Source organism: Asterias amurensis, chromosome 18, assembly GCF_032118995.1.
Source record: "Asterias amurensis chromosome 18, ASM3211899v1".
NCBI classification, from domain to species: domain Eukaryota; kingdom Metazoa; phylum Echinodermata; class Asteroidea; order Forcipulatida; family Asteriidae; genus Asterias; species Asterias amurensis.
Window position 1 is genome coordinate 3,671,716 of NC_092665.1, and position 19,203 is coordinate 3,690,918.

General features: G+C 39.8%; 2 protein-coding genes across 2 annotated transcripts; one reads left to right on the forward strand and one right to left on the reverse strand.

Annotated features, from left to right (window-relative positions):
- Positions 1–693: 693 nt before the first annotated feature.
- Positions 694–12,392, forward strand: LOC139950658 (uncharacterized). Its single transcript, XM_071949438.1, has 11 exons — positions 694–1,482; positions 2,146–2,352; positions 4,681–4,865; positions 6,057–6,262; positions 6,882–6,978; positions 7,213–7,344; positions 7,557–7,754; positions 8,505–8,595; positions 9,405–9,528; positions 10,477–10,669; positions 10,833–12,392. Exons 1-11 carry the CDS (start codon positions 1,163–1,165, stop codon positions 10,988–10,990), a joined length of 1,911 nt encoding a protein of 636 aa, XP_071805539.1. The 5' UTR covers positions 694–1,162; the 3' UTR covers positions 10,991–12,392.
- Positions 11,983–19,107, reverse strand: LOC139950657 (acidic leucine-rich nuclear phosphoprotein 32 family member A-like). The gene is made up of 7 exons (XM_071949437.1): positions 18,931–19,107; positions 17,441–17,552; positions 16,184–16,405; positions 14,768–14,910; positions 14,573–14,618; positions 13,750–13,901; positions 11,983–13,429 (listed from the first exon to the last, which is right to left on the reverse strand). The coding sequence occupies exons 1-7, from the start codon at positions 18,942–18,944 to the stop codon at positions 13,327–13,329; spliced, it is 792 nt and encodes a 263-aa protein (XP_071805538.1). The 5' UTR covers positions 18,945–19,107; the 3' UTR covers positions 11,983–13,326.
- Positions 19,108–19,203: the final 96 nt, after the last annotated feature.

Here is a 19,203-nt window from a genome sequence, read left to right on the forward strand (position 1 = left end):
TAAGACACTGCTCTAAAATTGCAAGGGTCGTGGGTTGGAATCCCACCCGAGTAACATGCCTGTGATATTTTTTCACAGGACTCGGGGAAAGTACTGAGTATACAGTGCTAACACACATCGGTGTATGGGTAAAAACCAAAACTAATATTCTTTATCCCCGATGCAATTTTAACATCTATTATGACATCAAAGCTATTCCATTGTACTTTGACAGATAGGGGTCAACCCGGGTACGTTTTAGCTAATCAAATGCACTTATTTAAATCACCGATTAATGCCTTGATCTTGGTACCTGTATATATGTAATGTATATTGAGTTATATTGTCAATTTTATTTATGAACTTTTTATTAGCAATTATTTTAGTGCATGTTTTGCTGATAATAAGCCCAACCCTATTATTATAGCGTTGGGGCTATTTCATTATTTTCTAGTGAATGGACAGGTGTGTATGATGGGGCCTACAACTTCAACTTCAAGCTTGGGAAATGTAGAATTATTAGTGCCATATTATAAACTTGTTTATAGTCAACGACTAGGGCTAACTAAAATCCTATTTGTTGGAAAAGAAATAAATGATGCTAGAACTTTATGAAAACTTGCTTTGTTGTGTTTTTATTAGCGTTATGGATTTACATACGATGTATATATATATTGCAGAGAGTGTTGATTAAGTTGGTCTATGGGCGATATTTATATCACAAATTTCAAATTTCACCCGCTTCATTGACTGCCAAGTGGTTACCAGCCAAAATTACATTAAGTTTACATTGTTGTGACTGGTGTCCCAATAATTTTTTCCTTCAATAAAAATGTTTGCAGATTTTTCTTCACTGAGCTGTTGGCCCATGGCTATATGCCGCTGCCCAGCCTGTTAAACTGGAGAACGTTGGTTCAAATCATGCCATAGAAAAGCTGTCTTGTTCCAACTTAACCATTTAAAAATTTACCACGTGGTAAACTTAAGGTTTTAAATCAATGGGGCCAACCGCTTTTGTCGCGGGCCGCGGGCGCGCATACGTGCAAAAACAACATTTTAAACAATGGACTTGGTAAAGTCTAGTCTAATTTCCAAAACACCCGGAAGTAAGTTCACGAAGTTCATGAACTTCCTGAGACGACGTTGTCCCCACAACAGTTGCTAAATCGGAGTATTTTTAACCATGGCATTTTTATTGAGTTCAGTCAAGAAACAAGGGCTTTTTATTGTGATTTTATCACTCTTATGCAGCCTTTCATTTTCGACTGTCACAGTTCACGAATTAAAGTCTCGTTTTTGGCCCATTTCTGACCCAAACACTTTTGGCATTGCTTCAAAAAGTTTCGGAACGACGGCCAGTGCTAAATTGGAAAAGAGCGCAGGTAAAACATCGGGCAATTTTACAACAAAAGACGGTCGTCCAGTCGTCGTATTTGACGATATTTTAGACTATAGGTTGCTTGTGGCTTGGGAGCAATATATCCACCTTGGCGGAATTTGGAGGTAAACGGCTTTTATTTCTGTTTTGCTTTAATTTAATTCAAATTAATATTTGCAATTTCATTCAACAACTGATTCACTCACTTCAGTGATTGGAGTGAAAAGAAAGTTTCTGACCCTGATATGTTGGAGGTCGTGCAGGTCTGCTCCAGTAGGCCTAGTGTGTTTTTGCTTGGACGCAGGCTTGGTTGGAGGGGGATATCCGGCTATGTTCGAAAAGCTTGGGTCGAAGAGCTCGGGTCCGGTCTTCGAATCGACCCTCCCCAGAGCCTTACTTGGAACTGTAACTAGCCAACAATGGGGGACTTTTGGGATGCTTTGAGCACGCTTGCGGTGGAAGCTAGTTGCGATGATCGTAACCCTCTATCCTCCCCTCCGATCGTCGAGAGGATGGAGGGTTACGATCATCGCAACTACGTGGCAGCAGACTAACCCGGTAAATCTCTATTGTTTCTTCCTCCATGGTTGTTCTGAGCATGCACAACACAAACAACCAAGCTGGTAAGTCTGCTGCCACCTAGCATCCCAATGTCTCCCATTCACCATGGCATTAACGTAAAGCGCATTGATTGAGACGTCACTAAAAGAACTTATTGTTATAATTATTATATAAATGTGTGTTGAGACATTTTGTTAAAATGTTTTCTTGATATGTTTCAATTTCAGATTACATAATGGAGATTCTGAGACTGGAGACCAGAGGAATCACAGCGGTATTTCCTGGGCAGCAACCTTCGATGCCGGGGTGTTCTCAAACTCGGAAACTGGCAGACGTATTTTAAGCCTTGTGAAAAGTTTACCTAAGCATCATGGGAAGGGTAGTGGTGACGGGGAGTACAAACCATACAAAGTTGTCTGTAACATCCTCAGAAGGTAATTATAAGGTCAAATTTTTTACAAGTTTAATTTTACATAACGACTGAATAAAAATTAGGAGGCATGGGTGGTGGAAGTGGGACCTGGGGACTGATGTAGTCTTGGGCCAAATGCCCTTCACATTTTGGCTTTAGCAGATATGGACCAATTCTTACTACAGCACTATATATTTGTTCATCTCTTTGTCAAAGTGGGTGGTCAGGTCATAGAGCAAGGACATGGTCAGGTCATTTTGTTGGTCAGGTCAGTAGGTCTGTCAGGTCATTATTTAGATCGGTCAGTAGTAGGTCTGGCAAATCAGTCAGTTGGTCAAGTCGGTTGGTCAGGTCAGTCAGAGTTCAGGTCAGTCAAGTGGTCAGATCAGTAGGATGGTCAGGTCAGTAGGCAGGCCTGATACTTTGATCGCGGAGGGTGACAAAGGTGATTGAGAAATTTCCTCATAGGGTGCCCTTTTCCAAGAAGAAAATGCCTTGGTGCTCCTGCCCTTTATTTTAGAAAAGGAGCATACAGACCTGCAGTAGGTCTGTCAGAAGTCAGGTCAGTCATCAGCTGGTTAGGTGAGTAGGTCGGTCAGGTCAGGCGGTCAGGTCAGGTCAGTCAGAGGTCAGGTCAGTCAGCTGGTCAGGTCAGTTGGTCGGTCAGGTCAGGCGGTCAGGTCAGGTCAGTCAGATGGTCAAGTTGGTTGGTCAGGTCAGTCAGAGTTCAGGTCAGTCAGGTGGTCAGATCAGTTGGATGGTCAGGTCAGTTGGCAGGCCTGATACTTTGATCGCGGAGGCAATAAAGGTGATTGAGAAATTTCCTCATAGGGTACCCTTTTCCAAGAAGAAAATGCCTTGGTGCTCCTGCCCTTTATTTTAGAAAAGGAGCATACAGACCTGCAGTAGGTCTGTCAGAAGTCAGGTCAGTCATCAGCTGGTCAGGTGAGTAGGTCGGTCAGGTCAGGCGGTCAGGTCAGGTCAGTCAGAGGTCAGGTCAGTCAGCTGGTCAGGTCAGTTGGTCGGTCAGGTCAGGCGGTCAGGTCAGGTCAGTCAGATGGTCAAGTTGGTTGGTCAGGTCAGTCAGAGTTCAGGTCAGTCAGGTGGTCAGATCAGTTGGATGGTCAGGTCAGTTGGCAGGCCTGATACTTTGATCGCGGAGGCAATAAAGGTGATTGAGAAATTTCCTCATAGGGTACCCTTTTCCAAGAAGAAAATGCCTTGGTGCTCCTGCCCTTTATTTTAGAAAAGGAGCATACAGACCTGCAGTAGGTCTGTCAGAAGTCAGGTCAGTCATCAGCTGGTCAGGTGAGTAGGTCGGTCAGGTCAGGCGGTCAGGTCAGGTCAGTCAGAGGTCAGGTCAGTCAGCTGGTCAGGTCAGTTGGTCGGTCAGGTCAGGCGGTCAGGTCAGGTCAGTCAGATGGTCAAGTTGGTTGGTCAGGTCAGTCAGAGTTCAGGTCAGTCAGGTGGTCAGATCAGTTGGATGGTCAGGTCAGTTGGCAGGCCTGATACTTTGATCGCGGAGGCAATAAAGGTGATTGAGAAATTTCCTCATAGGGTACCCTTTTCCAAGAAGAAAATGCCTTGGTGCTCCTGCCCTTTATTTTAGAAAAGGAGCATACAGACCTGCAGTAGGTCTGTCAGAAGTCAGGTCAGTCATCAGCTGGTCAGGTGAGTAGGTCGGTCAGGTCAGGCGGTCAGGTCAGGTCAGTCAGAGGTCAGGTCAGTCAGCTGGTCAGGTCAGTTGGTCGGTCAGGTCAGGCGGTCAGGTCAGGTCAGTCAGATGGTCAGGTTGGTTGGTCAGGTCAGTCAGAGTTCAGGTCAGTCAGGTGGTCAGATCAGTTGGATGGTCAGGTCAGTTGGCAGGCCTGATACTTTGATCGCGGAGGCAATAAAGGTGATTGAGAAATTTCCTCATAGGGTACCCTTTTCCAAGAAGAAAATGCCTTGGTGCTCCTGCCCTTTATTTTAGAAAAGGAGCATACAGACCTGCAGTAGGTCTGTCAGAAGTCAGGTCAGTCATCAGCTGGTCAGGTGAGTTGGTCGGTCAGGTCAGGCGGTCAGGTCAGGTCAGTCAGAGGTCAGGTCAGTCAGCTGGTCAGGTCAGTTGGTCAGGTCAGTTGGTCGGTCAGGTCAGGCGGTCAGGTCAGGTCAGTCAGCTGGTCAGGTCAGTCAGCTGGTCAGGTCAGTAGGTCGGTCAGGTCAGGCGGTTAGGTCAGTCAGAGGTTAGGTCAGTCAGCTGCTCAGGACAGTCAGCTGGTCAGGTCAGTCAGAGGTGAGGTCAGTCGGAGGTCAGGTCAGTCAGAGCAGTAACAAAGACTGAGTTACCTTTGGTTTGATTTTTTGGTAGGGGTGATGTGATTAAAGTTCATCAAGACGCCGATAAGGCAGAGGGTGAGTTTACTGCCATTCTATACTTGAATCAACTGTGGCGCCAAAACGACTACGGAGATTTGTTACTCTACGATGATGAAGACATCTTTTCAACTGTGTCTCCAAAGTTCAACAGAGTTATCATATGGGACAGCTCAATAGGTACAATGCTAATACTTTGTTTTCTTTTTGAAAAACTTAAAGGAAAAGTTTTGGCAAACCCCGATGTTAAAAGCTGCCTGTACAATAGCACAGGGCCCAATTTCACAGAGCTACTAAAAAAAGCAAAAAGAGTAGCTTAGCATAACAAAATTGTTCTTACCAGAATGAGATTACCAGCTAGACTACCATGCCGTATGTACAATTTGTGACTGGTATCCAGCTAGTTTCTGCTAAGCCTCTGCTTAAGCAGCTCTATTAAATTGGGCCCTGGTTGGACTCTCAGGGCTACTCTCACACTAGCAAACTTCCCAGGAATTGTTTATGTGGCTGTCCTTTTCACACTTGAATTACTGACCCTGGTAAACTCCTTGGATGTAGTCATGTTTTTTTAGATGATCTTCCCGTCAAGGGAACTCAGCAAACTCCCACAAGGAGATATACCGGTAAACGCCAAGCTGGCATTTCACAAATCTCTCATATAGATATTGGTTTAACGACTACATTATATGATTATGAATTGCACGAATCAAGAATTTGTGGTTCACAAATTTCTTTTGAGGGAGTGTTGGCTCTGAAAAGAGCTGGTTTGGTCTTTACAATTCAAACAGTATACTCTGCTCGTCTCTTCAAAAGAAAGGACCCTGGAGAAGAGCAGAGTACACTGTTCGAAGCGTCGAGACCAAACTGCTTTTTTTTTTCAGAGCCAACACTCCCTCACAAGAGATGCAATGCATGGTTGGACCCTCAAGTTTACTATTTATTTAAAGGCAGTGGACGCTATTGGTAATTAGTCAAAATAATTATTAGCATAAAACCTTACTTGGTAAAGTGTAATGGGGAGAGGTTGGTAGTATAAAACATTGTGAGAAACGGCTCCCTCTGAAGTGACATAGTTTTCAAGAAAGAAAATCATTTTTCGCAAATTTGATTTTGAAACCTTGGATTTAGAATTTGAGGTCTCGAAATCAAGCATCGGAAAGCATACAACTTCGTGTGACAAGGGTGTTTTTTCTTTTATTATTATCTCGTACCTTTGATGACCAATTGAACTCAAATTTTCACAGGTTTGTTTTTGTATGCATATGTTGAGATACACCAACTGTGAAGGCTAGTCTTTGACAATTACCAATAGTGTCCAGTGTCTTTAAGAGTTAATTCTTATGAGTCTGTGCAACTTTTTTTCTTCCACAGAGTATCTGACCAGACCACCCAGCATGGGTTTCAAGCAGTCGCAGCTATTCCTGATGGTTCACTTCACTCAAAATCAAGCCAAAGTGGAGGAGGCGGAGCGGACTCGGCAGCAACTTTTAGCTCATCATGAAAAAGCAGCTCAAGAAGTCTTCCCTAGCATGGTTGGAGCGGTGCCTGTGATGGATGTAGGAAAATATGTGACACAGGTATGAACGAATGTTTGAAGTTTGTGGTGATGTTAAAGAATTAATAATAGTGTGTATTTTTTAATTTTATTTTATTTTTAAAAAAATTATGAGATATCGCCTAACATAACCTGCCGTTAATTTCACCAGACTCTTCTTAACTTATTAATCTTAGGACTTGGGACGAGTCCCAACCCTGCACTGTAGCATGCAAACCTTAAGTTTAATCCTAATGTTAGGACGAGTTTCTTGTCCTAACTCGAGAAAGGATTAATCTTAGTGTTTTGTGAAACCCGCTGCAGGCTTAGCTCTGGGAGCTAGGGGCACCCTTATGAAGCAAATTTAAATTTAGAACTGTTCTAAGGGCAACATAGCAAAAGCAGAGGGCACCACGGCAATTGCTGTGGGTGCTGTTGGTTATTTCGATTGGTGATTTGGCCTGTCGACCCTAATCAAATGTCACCAGGGACACAGTGCCACTTACTTCTGGGGCTGAATTAGGGTTACCCTCTTCCTAGTCCGTAAGGATGAACGCATGTGTTTAATGCATTGATGAAGTTGGTAAACAACAATTTCATAAAGTTTATTTTGTATCATTCATGTAGTTATTTTCACTTGATCAAACTTGTTTTCTCTGCAGAAATACACATCGGCAAATGGGAAGAAGATCTATGTGTTCGATGATCTGTTTTCCAAGGAAGATCTGGATAAACTAAGAACATTCACTGTCGACCACGGTTAGTTGAATTCCTCCGTTCAGTTTCCTAAATCTTTAAAAAGGTGACTTTGAAAATATAAATCTTCATAGATTTACACGTTAATTTTAATTGTGTATGGGTCGAAATTGTTGAACAAATTGTGAAGTCACATTACAAATCACATGCCAATATAAATAACTTGTTCATCCAACCAATCATTTTGAAAGTTTTGTAGTGAGGTGCATTTATTGTTGCTCTTTTGTTTTATTGTAGGAAATTATTTCTTCGATGACAGTATTGATGCAGACAGTGACAATGTTCAGTGGATTGCTGCTTTTAATATTGATGACTTCACCCAAACTAAAGTATGGAATATCACAAGACAAGTTGCCAAATATGTTTCAGGTAAACGAAACTGCCACAGTTTGAACTTACATCATTGCTTTTAAAGACACTGGACACTAGTGGCATGGGAGACCTCCATGCTATTGGTAATTGTCAAAGACCAGTCTTCTCACTTTATGTATCTCAACATATGCATAAAATATTCTGCTTATATTAAGCAGCTCTATGAAAGTCCGCCCTGATCAACTAGAAATATTTTCCCCTCACCACAGGGACGGATGAATGGTTTCCGTATGATGTCGCATGTAACGTGATCCGATCGTTCGACTACACAAGAATCCACGAAGATTGTGAGGTACAAGAAGATGAGTGGACGTTCCTTATCTATCTCAACCCAAACTGGACGGGAGACTTGTACGGTGAAACAGTGTTCAAAGAAAGTAAACTTGAGGACGCTGAAAATATAGCGAGTATGTTTTAAAATCGGTAATGTTTTGACCCAATTCACCAGGGCTCAATTTCACTGAATTTTGCCCTTGCGATGACCATCTTCGCTTACAGGGAAAACGCTGAGTTTCTGTGCCAGCTGTGTAAGCGTAGAATGCCAAGTAATGTGGAGTACGCATGCGCACAAGCAAGAAATCACAGCTAACCTATGAACTAGGCTTGGCTTAAGCGCCGAGTTTTGCTTCCATTAAGCCAATTCTTGCTTATGGTAAACAGGGAGCCATGAAATTTAACTCGACCGTCATCAAACTTTAAGTGTTGGTTGTAGCATTTCCGGAGTCAGCATCCCTGTGTATTACAGTCTAATGATTAAGTACATGCCAGCACATGCCATTCCCTGCTCCCAGGAGTCCCAGCAAAAGTACTTCATGCGAACACGAACGAGATACGAATGTTGACGTCACAAATTCGCAACGAATAATTCGCAGCAGTTCAACTTTGCCCAACTCACTTGCGAATATCGCTGCGAAAGGAGGGTTGTGACGTAAAACTTACGTCAAATTTGCTTCGCATCCGCATTCGCAGGAAGTATGAACCGGGCTTAAGTCTTTGTGTTCCGATTTGGTGTGCCCCCCCCCCCCCCCATTGTATCTTCATTGTGTTCTAGGAGTCCTATGCATTTTCAGGGGAAGTATGTGTTGGAGGAACATCAGTTATGGTATATATCTGATTAATTTTTCTGCTATTAATTGTGTTTTTTTGTTTCTCTGAAGGTGTCCTTCCCCGTTATGGTAGAGTTGCTCTGTTTCAGGGTATCATCCCGCACTCTGCAAGACCACCAAGTACTATGTTCACCGAGGCAAGGTAACTCTATTTCAGACCCTTTGAATATAACATCACAAGCTGTTTACAGCGCCCTCATGTGACGGGGTCAAAGGAAGACCTATCATTGGCTCAGAGTTGTGCATGGCTTGTACGCATGGCTTGTACGCCTATAGGCCTTTTGTGTCTGGCGAAAAAAAATACTAAAATAATAATACAAACATTTTGAAAAGTGCATCATCCATTTTGTCTCTTCCATTTTAAACCAATGTAACCAATTCATAGAGTTATATATAAGAACTAGAGGGTGCACGAGTGATGCTTCGTGCACAAACGCCACGGGACCGCAAGATGACAAGCGCGTCATTTTGCACGCGCGTTGAATATGAAATACACGTTTGAGGTTTTTTTTATTGAATGCTCACGCGATGCTGTTTGTTCAACTTACAAAATGGCCGCACAAACACACGCTGTGAGATAGCTGTTTTGTCAACTTAGAAAATGGCCGCCTGCTCGCATACCGGGGCGCGTATATAGGCCAGTGCGCGCTCTAGTTCTTATATATAACTCTATGAACCAATTAGGGAATCTGACAAAATCTGACAAAATCTGACAAAATGTAGGGAATCTGACAAAATGGCCACACAATGATAAAATTGTTTTCTTGGAGATTCCACACAGACATAAAAACATTGTTATCACCAAGGATTATGAGGAAATTTTGATAAAAATTAATTTAGATATAAAAGTAAATTAAGTTTTTAGACGTAAAATAATGACAAATTATCTCATCATTGTGCACTTTAATTCAAATCCAGAACACTTTGATTGGTTTATTTTTCCTATTTTAGACTGAGTTTTGCCGTCAAGCTTTCTGTGAATCCAGTTGTAGCGAGACTCAAAATGTGGAAGCAGGAATTTGCACATGAGGAGTACATGCATCAGTCGACCCTAGCGCTTCTCAAGTATTACCATGTGAGTGAAATCGTGGGATGTGTTTCCTATATCAGAACCCATTTTTTATTGTCTATGCTCTGATTATTACCTTGTTCCTCCTGTCAGGGCATTTGAGCACGAGACCAGGCTTTCTGCTTGTTCTCATCCTTATACTGTGGCTGTGCCGAGATGTAGAACAAAGAGCTACTCCAGTAGCTTTTTCCTCTCGTACTGCATCTCTTTGGAACTCCTTGCCTGGTGCATGTTTCCCTTCATCCTATGATCTTCCATCTTTTAAAGCCATTGGACCCTTTCGGTACAAAAAAAAAAATCACAGATTTACAAATAATTTACAGGGTTTACAGAAGGTAATGGTGAAAGACTTCTCTTGAAATATTAGTCCATGAAATGCTTTACTTTTTGAGAAAACGGTAAAACAATATAAATTCTCGTTAACGAGAATTACGGATTTGTTATAAACACATGTCATGACACGGCGAAACGCGCGAAAACAGGAGTGGGTTTTCCCGTTATTTTCTCCCGACTCCGATGTCCGATTGAGCCTAAATTTCCACTTGGACAATACTGTTTACCGAAAGTGTATAATGGCTTTAAGAGGAATGTCAATTCCTACCTTCAGCTCCAGTGACTTTCTGCATGTCTATGTTTTCTTCCTTGTAGCCCTTAACCTAGAATGGCTTTTTAGCTTTGTTTTGGGCGACTTTCATTAAATAAAATATAAAAAAATAAAAAAGTTACTCTCTAATTATATTTTCCTTTCTCCTGGGAATTATTTTCAACCATGGGATCCGAGTCTAGAAGGTTACTACAAGAAACTTCTCCTTGATGCCGTTAAAAAGCAGAATGTAGTGGAGTATACACAGAGAAAGGGATTCCTTGGAACCCATGCTCTGATTATTATCTTGAAGAAGAAAAAACTGACTCTGTAATTGGTTTTCTTTTTCTGGAAACTTTTTTCAACCAAAGGATCCGAATCTAGAAGGTTACTACAAGAAACTTCTCTTCGAAGCCGTTAAAGAACAGAATGAGGTGGAGTATGTACAGAGACAGGAATTCCTGAAAGGTTTTCAAGAAGGGAGTTGGGCTAAAGCGGATTATGATCATGATGAAGAGGACGAAGAAGAATTTGAGTTTGAAGAAAATCGCCCCTTTGACATTGGTAAGAAAAAAAGAAAAAAATTGGGACTCATGTTCAAGATATGAATTCGAACCCACTCTCTGCTGATCCGAAAACGAGTTTGAATTTGATGCTCTTAACCGCTCGGCCACTACACTAGTACAATGTATAAAATTCAAGGATATTTCTGTCTTTTCCGTTCTAGAGTTTCAAGAGATCAACCGCAGAAGGAAGTATATTTTTTCTCTCTTCAAGAAGTTTGGTGATGATGCAGAAGCCTTGACGACTCACTACATGCAATTTGTCCAAGACAATCAAGTTATGAAGAAGATGTACGTTAAGGAAATGGAACAACTCATTTGAGAGACAGGCCTGTACTTCTTTTAGATTTTTCTTTCACTTAGGGATTCTCAAATATGTTCTCAAGTCCCCTCAAGGGTTCCTTTACACACATAGATTTATATATAAGAACTAGAGGGCGCACTGGTCTATAAACGCGGCCCGGCATGCGTGCATACGGCCATTTTGTAAGTTGACAAAACAGCATCGCATAGTGTGTGTTTACGGGGCCTGGTGTGCAGCCGTTCTGTTATAAACACAATTACTCCAAAGTGTACTTCATATTAAACACGCGTACAAAATGGCGCACGTGTCTCCTTGCGGTCCCGTCGCGTTTTTGCAAGCAGCATCACCAGAGCGCCCTCCTCTATGTTCACAGAGCACTAACTTTATTTTATAATTTTGTCGCAATGAAAGCTAGACTTACCCAAGTAAAGATGACAGATGTTCACTTTTGAATGATTTGGTGCTGGATATGGGGGCGTGGTGATAACCACCCCTTGCCTCAACCCACCCTACCTTTTGTGTTTTCATTGTGGGTTTCATATTAGAATTTCCTTGAAGTTTAGGGGAGACTTCTGTACAGTTGGTAAATAGTTTGAAGGTTGGTTTTTTGGGGGGGAGGGTACCCTCTGCTACCACCATCGGACATGGTATAGAGTGCGTTCGTTTAGCTTCCCTGGGTCACCCCAGTCTGCCAAGGTACGTTCAAAAAGTTTTGACGGGGCTCACCCGGGTCAGCCCCCAGTGCCCTGCTTGTGGAGTGGGTCACTTAAAGGTGACCTGAGGAGAGCATGCCGTCACCACGAGAGGGCGAGTGTGATTGTTCGTTTTGCTCTTGTATCGGGCTCAGCTGAGTGAGCACCGCAGGGTAGACCCAGGGAAGCTAAACGAACGCACCCATTGTTTAAATTACAGTGAATCCTATGCAAAAAAAGCATCCCCAATGTAAGTAAAAACTTACAAAAACACATGTGCTAAAATCATTAAATTTTTTATTTTATTTTTTTACAAAAACTCTATTTCCATATAATCACAAAATATACAACTTGTCATTGGTTGAAAGATTTGTTTGTAAAAAATATTTTCTACAGTCAGATAAAAATAGTTTGGTTTTATCTATCCACTTCATAAAGAAAATTTACAAGGAAAACTAAATTTAGTTTGCTGAAAAAATGAAGGTTTGTACAATATTTACACATTAATTTAACTTTTTGGGGGCTGAATTATTGTTTTCAAAACTAAAAAATAAGGATTGGAAAATGATAAGTTACTTGGTGATTTGCTGAGTTTTTTGAAGGGTTTTTATTTTACTTTATGTCACTGTGTCAATTCTTTTCATTTCACTTCGAGTACAACTTATCACTGAAATATGTTGTTTTAATAATAAAAAACACTTTCAATGTTGCGTGGCCAAAATTTTTCCCATAAGAAATTTTTCAAACAATTTTAGTTTATCTGGATGAATCTTGAAAGATGATCATGTTCAAAATGGACAGAAAATAACAACAATTTGCTTATATGCTGCAGGACGGAGATAATGGACGGAGATAATGTTTGTAAGGATCCTGAAAATAATTTTTTGTTTTTCAGTTCAACTACTAGTCTATGAAAATAGTCTAAATTCTGGGGGTAAAATTTGCCAAAAAGTGACTGAAACTTGAAAAGTACGTCTATTTTGTATCCATTCCACTAACTGTAGAGGTAATACTAAGTACTCATATGGATTTTGAGTAAGCTATTGTCTAAATTGTTCACACATTTCCATTTTTCTAAAAAAGGTATCTAAACTGTATATATTTATAAAGTATATTTTTGTGTGAAGGGTTTTTCTCAATAAAAAAAGGAGAATACATCTAAATGTAAAAAAAATTATAATGGCCACTCTGTGAAAAGACTTCTATGTAACTAACTGGATTTCCTGTGACCCAAAAATGCTGTAAGCACCAATCAATGGGAAATGTTTAGATGAATAATACGTTTGTGTCTTTCTGTATACTCTCGGGTCTAAGTATATGTGATGGAACATAGAAAAATATCTATATCACGTGAAAGAGAATGATGCACTCTTGTAATTTATTTATTTGCAAGGCAATTAATAATGCAGGCCTGTTACTTCTCAGAGGCGATTGTCATTGCCTTGGTGCCCTTCAAATGCGCCCGTTTCTCACAATGTTTTATACTATCAACCTCTCCCCATTACTCATTACCAAGTAAGGTTTTGTGCTAATAATTATTTTGAGTATTTACCAATAGTGTCCACTGCCTTTAATGCAGCAATGAGTGCAACACAGGTAAAGGAAGGCACAGTGTTTATTTACTTGTACTGTGACGGGCGAAAATTTGTTAATCGCTATTTTCTATGATATCACACAACCAGCTTTAGGAAGGTCACCATCAATGTCAGAGGTCAAACGAGGGATCCCGTCCAACTCTTGCAAATCCGGCAGAATCTGGAACACTCTGAAAGACAACAAAAAAATTCAGAAATTCAAATCTGGAAATAATCTTAAGCTGCTTAAGCATACAAAGTAGCTAAGCATAAATCAATTTTGCTTATCAGCATAAGGTAGCCAGCAACATATCAGGTAGTGAACCACAAAAGAAACTCGGTTAATTTTAATTCAATTTTGAAATTATTAAAGTTTACCCAGTCAGTTTCCCTTGTGTTTGTTACTTTTAAAATAGCTTGATGAAATTTTACCCAGTCAGTTTCCCTTGAGTTTATTACTTTAAAAATAGCTTGATGAAATTTGCAATTCAAAGACAAGATCATTCTGTACCTTTGTCTGTAGTGTTCCGTGAAGCACACAGGATTACGCCTGAGATCCATGGTGACTAGGCCACTATTCTGCAGACTCTGTAGACCATCTAGGGCCTTGATGGAATTATCACTTAGATTAAGTATCTTCAGATTCGGACACTTTGGAAGTTTCTGTTGAAAAAAAAAAAATACAAAATTTAATCACGGGTGATATTTGAGAAAAATGAAAAACCCTGAGAATTTGATAATAATATCCTATTGGTTTGGGAGATGAAGCTTCCAGAACAAATAGGAAGTTCTATTTCAGAGGTTTATAGACTAGGGTGTCATGGCTGAGTGGTTAAGACTAATGAATTCAAGTCATCAGAGTGTGGGTTCGAATCCCGGTCGTGACACTAGTGTCCTTAAGCAAGACACTTTATTATAATTGCTTCTCATCACACAGGGGTATACATGGGTAACTGCGAGGGTAGAGGTTGATATTGTGTATGAAAACGCCACGGCAGCTCAGGGCTGTATACTGAGAAAGATTAAATAATGTAAAGCGCATTGAGACGGTTATTGTGAAGTGCGCTTTACTTTACCACTAATAGAAGTCTACAGGTTTTCATCAGAACAAGTACTTTGTTTCTGTAATGGCACAAGTCCCCTCTTTTGATGACAAATTTGATGACCAAGGCAGGTTAATGAAAAATCCTTACATTAAAACAAAATCCTAGCAAATTCAATACCAAGACCTGATAAACAAGAGTTTGGGTACTCGTCAAGAAAAATGACAAAATGTTTTTGACACAAAAGTACTTTTATCTGTAGGAACAATAATTGAGTTGTAAAATGTTTACCTTGAAAGATTTTAAATAATTGTTGTTCAGGTTGAGAAGGCTGCATCTGAAATTTAAAAACAAAAACATTGTAAAATCACAATCCACTCAGGTAACCTATATTTGCTAAGCAAAAGTTGTTGATGCTAAGCACGTGTTTGTGCTTACAGGCTTTATGAAATTTGGACTTGGATTAAAGAATAATTTTGTTCTTACGCTGGGAATGAAACTTTGCTGAGGTCTTCGATGTCGTCGTTGATGAGTTGGATGGTCTCGGCTCTGATGAGTCTCTTTAAAATACGAAGGAAATTCTCCATTTGGTATCTGTCTGCTAGCTCTTGATATGAAAGGTTGACAGCCTTGGGGGAGGAAGGAAAAGAAAAGGGAAAACTTTCAAACATATGTTATATAGAAAGGTTTGTGGTAACACCGTGGAAGTGTCGTGGCGGAGGGGTTAAGAGCACCGAATTCAAACTCTGGTGTTTCTGATCAGCAGAGTGTGGGTTTGAATCCCCAGTCGTGACACTTGTGTTTTCGAAAAGAGAAGGGTTTCGCCCCGGTGTTGCTGGCTGTGGCTGCTGTATGCGCCATAGCACCTTGAAAACCGTTATAAGGTGCTAAATAATTGGGTCTCAGAATTCATCACTGTTATAATCTTTTTGAAAGTTTGTACATGTATATACTCAGCGCCTTGAGTACCTTGTTTGGTAGATATGGGCGCTACATAAAACTTCGGTATTATGATTATTATTAATATTATTATCTCTAAATGGGTTGGGGTGGTTCTGAAAAGAACTGTTGATTTCAACTCACATTGGTTTAAGAGAGTTGAAACCAACGGTTCTTTACAGAACCACCCAAACTCATTTAGAGATTATCATTACATGGTGTTACCGCAAACCTAACATATTTCGATTTCAACCATGCAAAGTTTAAAATCCTACTTAATTATCGGACATTATGCGGAAGAACTCGCAAGAGCTTTGGCCTGGAGATGGTTGATGCTAGACCATGCCTTACGACTGGAGTGGGTGAAGTCGATCTTGATCACTTCTTCATCCTATCTGGCTGACTGGCTTGCCTTTTCTGACCTAGAATGTCCAAAAGCTTGCTGCCTAGGGAGTCCATGCGGTGTCATCTGCAATGTTGTTACGCTGGTTTTTAAACCTCTTAAAAGAGGTTCTCGCATTCTTTGCTTCAGCAAAGGATGTAAGGGTGATTTGTGTTTTCCTGTTGGAATGTTTAGCTTAGCGGCTTGATGAATAATGGCTTGAAGAATCATGGATGTAATATCAAAGTCTTATCTACCACCAAGGTACTTCACGTCCCATCCGAAGGACGAAGCAATGGTTTTAAAAGTGTCTTGCTTAAGGACACAAGTGTCACGACGACTGGGGCTCGAACCTACACTCTGCTGACCAGAAACACCAGAGTTTGAATTCGGTGCTCTTATAACCGCTCGGCCACGGCACTTCCATGTAGAAGGACTGTGAAAGACAACATATGTATGCTGGCATCCCTCCCAAAGAGCTGATAAGCATGCTCATGATCGGTCAGATTGGCCTGCCCTCACGAGTCAGACCTACTCAAAATAATCACAAAATTTGAGAAATAAATTTTAAACAGACTTACTTGGCAGTTCTCCCAGTTCTCCATCTTCTTTTCATATTCCTTCTTCTCCTGGCCTTTCTTGCCGTGATTGAGTTTGTCTCCGTGTTCGTCCTGGATCGTATGAAAGATCTTATCCTTGACCTTTGGAGCTCGCCTGACCCTTGGATTGTGTAAACCATCCCCTGTGATCTCATTGCTGCGGAGCTCATGCCAGACTGTGTATCGGTAACGGTTGCTCGGAAGCTATGTTTGAGGAAAACAAAAATGTTAAAAAACATCCTTAGACTTCTTCTTTTTACAATAAAGAAGTTTGCCTTTAAATTTTCTCAACACAACACTTACACATTATTTGGGGATTAAGTCACATTTAAAGGCAGTGGACACTATTGGTAATTACTCAAAATAATTAGCATAAAACCTTACTTGGTAACGAGTAATGGGGAGAGGTTGGTGGTATAAAACATTGTTAGAAACGGCTCCCTCTGAAGTGCCATAGTTTTTGAGAAAGAAGTAATTTTTTACGAATTTGATTTCGAGACCTCAGATTTAGAACTTGCGGATTCGAAATCAACCATCTAAATGCACACAGCTTTGTGTGACACGCGTGTTTTATGTCTTTCATTATTATCTCGCAAGTTCGATGGCCGATTGAGCTAAAATTTTCAAAGGTTTGTTATTTTATGCATATGTTGAGATACATCAACTGTGAAGGCTAGTCTTTGACAATTACCAATAGTGTCCACTGCCTTTAACCAAATATACCAACAACCCAAGAGTATGGCCCTGCATTACTAGAAGTGGCCCTGTATCATGTGTAATGCAACCTTTTTCTACAAATTTCAATCAACATTTTTAGAAATGACTGAAGATTGAAGCTCAAAGTCGATTTCCCAAACTTGTTTTGATCACAATTTGAACTTTCTTAGAGGAAATTTTTAAGGTCCTGTGCTTTGGAACTTGTAACCAGTACATATTAATTTTAAAGAGGGCCAAAAACACAGTCTGAAAATTGGGTCGAAATGATTGGCGAGGAACACTATAGGATTATCAACAATAGGTGTAAACTTATTTTTGGATAACTTTCCGTATGGCACCACCACTTTTTCACTCATTTTTACAAAAAGGGATTTCTCATTGAAGGCAAATTAGAAACTATATTATTTCATATTGAATGAAAAAGTGGTGGCGCCATACGGAAACTTTTCCTTATTTTTCTTTAGTGAAAATAAAACACGAAGTCTTTCAGAATTTAGAGGGGGAGGGGTGGGTCATAATTACCTTGGGTAGTTTAACCGGTTGCTGAGTTGGATCTCTGTGTGTGCTGATAGTGATGATAGGTATGGTACCAGTGATTGCAATGTTAGCAACGCTGCTACTGTTTACCGATGTCCTATTATTAATGCATGGGAGAAACATAAGTTATAATTATCAACTACAAAAATATTTCACCTGAAATGAGGAGAAATGTCCCAATTTGACCTCCACTTTATCAGAGTGTGGGTTTGCTTCTTGGTCATGGCACATGTGACATTGGGGCCTTTTTCGAAACCACGGCTTTGCCTTTGGATTCAGCTTCAGGCTCTGTCCTCTCGTCTGAAACCCTGGGCGCATATATTATACACAAAACACGCGCAATTGTCAAAACAAAGCCAAATCCGGTCATTTTGAAAAGTGCATGTGCAGGGCATTTAACCATAATTTCTTCTCTTAACCTAGGTGTATTCATGGCAATCTGAGAGGGCCGAGACATATTCTTCAGCTTGAGTTGAGGTCCTCTTTTTTTATTACATATTATTTATTTTTTTGGATATAATTATGTTGGAAAAGAGCTCATTTCCGTTGCGTGTTATTTTATTTTTTGTTACTTATTCATTTACTGATTCACCTATTTGTTTAGCCATATATTGTATTTTCGTTGTTGTTTTTGTTGTTTTGTTGTTTTGATTGCTTTATTCATATTTAATCATCTATTTTTTTGATGTAAGAGTTTAAGTGGAAAAGGTGATTGCTTTAAGATTAACTTTTTCGTTGATTGACCTATGTTTTGTTAAATCCATCCCTTCATTGAATTATTTGTTGCTTTATCTCTTTTTTACATGTACTTTTCTAATTATTTATTCATTCATTTGTTAATACTTTTTATTTATTTGTTTTAATTAACTATTTATTTGTTTATTTATTTATTTGCTATTTGCTTGTCTAATTTCTGGTTTTGGTTTTGTTATTTTAATTTGTACTTTGTGTAAACAGATTATTTATATTAATATTTATTTCTAATTATTATTATTTTCCAAAGAGAGTATTTTATATAGTGTGTTTGCTTCCCTATGTGACTGGATTAACAGGCTTTCGAGCTACAGTGTTTAATTATACTTTTGTTGATCCTGGCCATCACATTAGGGCTGTTTTATAATTTCCTGTGCCCTTATTGTTTTTCTTGCTTTGTATTTACTTTTGTACATGTACTTATAATTATCTATTTGACATACTGTCTGCTTGTATTTGTAATTGTTTATTGGCCAAATAAAAAATAAGAATAAGAATAGAAAGTATAACACAGTTGTTATCCTCTATCTATAAATGTAGATCATTTCAAACTAGACATGATAGAGTAAAAAAGTATTTCTAAGAAGACTATAGATCTACGCGACAAATTATGCAATGTTTCGTTTACTACTTAATGAGGAAGTTGGGAGAAGTGCTGAGTGTTTACTAACTCCAGCACTGTCCGCTGGGAATAAAGTAATACAACGAAGTTTTGTTTTTACCCTTCTTCACTCATTTTTGCTGCAATTGATCGTCAGACTTCTGAAGAGAACGAAGAGATTAGTTCACACAAAGGTTCCACCCCAAATCTCAATGATTCAGCTTCTATCAATCATAGTCAAATTCACATTTTAAGTTAAAAACCCATGACAAAGTCCGAAACAAGTGCCAATCACTTATCCATGCAAATTAGCCAATACGTCATGATCGTCATGACAAATGAAGCTTTAACAGCGCCCTCAATTGTTGCAGGGCGGTTAGGGAAATATACCGGT

Bases quoted from the DNA above. Each gene is read 5' to 3' on its own strand.
- LOC139950657 (XM_071949437.1), bottom strand. The intron at 14,619-14,767 runs GTAAGAACAAAA...TTTAAATTTCAG, and splicing joins AGCAAAGTTTCATTCCCAGC to ATGCAGCCTTCTCAACCTGA. The intron at 13,902-14,572 runs GTAAACATTTTA...TTTTTTCAACAG, and splicing joins ATTATTTAAAATCTTTCAAG to AAACTTCCAAAGTGTCCGAA.
- LOC139950658 (XM_071949438.1), top strand. From the start codon at position 1,163: ATGGCATTTTTATTGAGTTCAGTCAAGAAACAAGGGCTTTTTATTGTG. The intron at 2,353-4,680 runs GTAATTATAAGG...ATTTTTTGGTAG, and splicing joins GTCTGTAACATCCTCAGAAG to GGGTGATGTGATTAAAGTTC. The intron at 8,596-9,404 runs GTAACTCTATTT...TTCCTATTTTAG, and splicing joins ACTATGTTCACCGAGGCAAG to ACTGAGTTTTGCCGTCAAGC.